Consider the following 3,384-nt stretch of genomic DNA (forward strand, 5'->3'; position numbering starts at 1 on the left):
GGTCCAGATGCCCCCCATCCGGTGCCTGCTTCACGTGCCGGAAGCTGCTGCTTCGGTCCGGATTCCGCCGGACCAGTGGTTTTGTATGCCCATCCCGGCAAGCGCAAGTTGGCATTGGCATGGGTGCCGTGCCAATCGTTTCCGCTTCGCTCTTCATGCAACTCCTGGGCGGCGGACAAGACGCCTAGGATACGTTCAGCTTATGCGCAATAACAATTATATTCAATCTTAGAAATCTTAGAAATTATTTTTTGTAAATAAATTCCTAAAAAATATGATCGGGAAAATATGTTATGAAAAATCTCATTGTAACTTACCGGCGTTTCCGTTGGAACCAGCGCGATGAAATTCAAACAGCCGGCCATTTTGCTCAACATAACCATCATTTTGAACGATGATGGAGGTCTCAGTGGTTCGGAAAGGAATGTCCGGCATTCCTGGATTCGGATAGCACTGTCTCGATAAATTTTCGAACGACAGTATTCCTGCTGGCGGATACGGATTGTAAATCGGACCAGGAATTAGCTCCATGACCACCTGTTCATTATTTTCAACCACATGTAGAAATTCGATCAGTTTGTGCGCCTGCAAATAAAATCGGTTAATATTTAAGCAACAATTTCTACACAGTGATATTGCAAAGCAAAATTCACTCAATTACAATATAAAAAGTACTTGACATACCCACAAAACCATTTTCCGTGTCATCGTGTCCACAGTTTTCTCATTGTAGTAATCCTGCCGCTGCTGACCACGAAATCCCACAGGGGTGACACCGCGCATCGGATCGTTGGCATCAATCCAAGTGACCCGACGCTGATCAATTCTTTTATTCCCGTCAACGATTTGGACAACGGAAAACGCCATCGGTGCGTCTGGATCTCCCCACAGATAAATCAGGGTCTTGTCACATCCGAAAAGATACTCTGCCCCTGATCGTCGATCTCTCTGGGGCAACAGCGTCATCCCCAAATTAGTGGCGGCGGTAAGGTCGTTTTGTGTCAGCGCATTAAAGTTGTGAGGATCCAGATGAAACCCCAAGGTATTCTCCAACGGTCTTGGAGGTTGCATCTGTTCCGAATTAACATCATAGTAGGGGACCGGTGTTCCATGGGGGGCAGCGTTGCCGTGCCGCACCGAACGTTTGAACGCGCGTGGGTCCATTGTGGAATAAAATCGAACTTGGGATGTTGTTGACAATCTGAATTTAAGAAAATATTAAAACGTCCGAAATGCAGATTTAGGAGCTTAATGAAATCATCACAAGCGCGGGGTTTTTATACCTCTCGGTCTATACTACATCATGCTTGGAAAATCCTGCTCACAATGCAACTCCTGCCCACAACTCCTGCCCACAATTCCATTTTTCTGTATTATTTCGGCGATTCATCTTCTCTTTGGAATCTTATTGGTCACAATGCATTTCAGTGTGTTGGTCTTGCTCCTTGGGAGCGCTTTCATCCATCTCAGCGCAGGAGGCGTGTTTCCAGAAGATTGCATCGTCGAGGATTTGCAGGGAGTGCTCGACTGCAGCTCATCATCGCTGCAGGAGTTCCCCGCAGGTGTCGGTACCTATCCATCCGCGAAACTCCTTTATTTCCAGAACAATGAATTGTCTGTCATCCCACCTCCTTCATCCATCATGGAAATGTTTCCGAATGTTACCTACTTGGACATCCGCGGCAATCCCCTCCCTTGCATGGTTCCTACTGATTTGTTTACGGTTGTCGCTGATTGTACGTACAAATACAATTCTAGAAAAATATTTTACGGGTATTGTTGTCCGTGCCAAATAACGTAGAACAAATAACTTTTGCTGAAAATATTATGTCGAATTTACTCTCTGCTGAAAATATTTGCCGCACTGTATTTATGTGGAATTTATTTTCTGCTGAAAATATTTGCCGCGCTATATTCATCTGGAAAATAATTTACGGTGAAAATATTTGCCGCATTATATTATTGCGGAAATTATTTTACTAACATTTGATTTGCCGCACTGTATTTATGTGGAATTTATTTTCTGCTGAAAATATTTGCCGCATTATATTATTGCGGAAAATTATTTTACTAACATCTGATTTGCCGCATTACATTATTGCGGAAATTATTTTACTAACATTTGATTTGCCGCACTGTATTTATGTGGAATTTATTTTCTGCTGAAAATATTTGCAGTAATGCCCCCACTTTGCAGGTTTCGTTACTTCTTCAACTACCACGGAGACAAGCGATATCGAGTCGACCCAGATCACATCCCGTGAAGTTCTCACTGATGCGCCCACGGTACCGAAAAGTGCTCCGACTGGCAGTTCAACATCTTCCCAGTCTGTCATGACGCCAAACCCACCGATTACCGCTCCCACAAGTGGTAGGTAATTCAGCCGTATATTTATTGTATGGTTTTAAATCGTATTATTTTAAAATTTCTATAGCTTCTACCGAAACTGAAATGACAGCCGGGAACGTCATTTATGCTGCTGTCGGGGCGTTCGCTGCTCTCTTCGCTTGCGGATCGATCGGTTGCGTGCTGTGCCGTTCTTGCCGACGCTCAGAGCGCCTTGCCCAGGATCCCCGGCGCGATGCAATTGAAATGGGCGAGGTGTCTCCCATTGTTGAGACGACCGACCTGTAAGCCCATTGTGTCTCACCAGTGTACATACATTTCTTTTGTTGCTCAGCGGCATTGCCGTAGTGTATAGAACTAAAGCTGATGATCAGTAGATGATTGATCTTTATGAATTTTTATGGATTTTATTCTGCGCGCCTTTTCTTGTCCATTCAGCGGAATGCTGGTGAGCCGTACAAACTAGTACTAATGATCTGGAGATGATTGATTTTTATGGATTTGTTTTGTTAAGTTTTTCTCGTTGATTCAGCAGTGATGGGATTTGTGTTATTGTACAAAGCAGCCGTATTTTGTTTGCGAATGAATCTCTGTTTTATAGATTTCATACTCTATTCGACCTGAAAAAGAACTGTAAATAAAAGTCCAGTGAATTACCTGAATATTAAATACTAAAGAATAAATAAATACATATTAAATAATTCTATAATGAAAAAAAATTAATTCAAATAATTAACAAATTAACACCATACGTAGCGGCCACGTACACGTACATGATATAGTACACACAGACCGTTGACACGCACCGTTGCACACTAATTAGTGGCGATCAGCTGATGCCGACCACCTGCCGTGACCTTTAACCCCAACCGTTGCAACGGCCGGTAAGTTACCCCCTAATTACCTACGCCCGGTGGGTGGCCCGCTATAAGCGGAGGGGTATCTACTAGCTGCCCTTAAGGGGAACATGTGCCTGCTAAACTCTAAAGGGGGACAGTCGCGTTGGCAAGCCTTTTTACGCTATTTTCGCGCACAAA

The 3,384-nt window shown here is 43.7% G+C and overlaps 1 protein-coding gene across 1 annotated transcript; it reads left to right on the forward strand.

Annotated features, from left to right (window-relative positions):
- The first annotated feature begins 1,385 nt into the window (after window positions 1-1,385).
- LOC129588734 (uncharacterized) lies at window positions 1,386-2,635 on the forward strand. The gene is made up of 3 exons (XM_055483098.1): window positions 1,386-1,736; window positions 2,198-2,371; window positions 2,436-2,635. Exons 1-3 carry the CDS (start codon window positions 1,418-1,420, stop codon window positions 2,633-2,635), a joined length of 693 nt encoding a protein of 230 aa, XP_055339073.1. The 5' UTR covers window positions 1,386-1,417.
- Window positions 2,636-3,384: the final 749 nt, after the last annotated feature.

Source organism: Paramacrobiotus metropolitanus, unplaced genomic scaffold, assembly GCF_019649055.1.
Source record: "Paramacrobiotus metropolitanus isolate TYO unplaced genomic scaffold, Prichtersi_v1.0 Parri_scaffold0000031, whole genome shotgun sequence".
NCBI classification, from domain to species: Eukaryota; Metazoa; Tardigrada; class Eutardigrada; order Parachela; family Macrobiotidae; genus Paramacrobiotus; species Paramacrobiotus metropolitanus.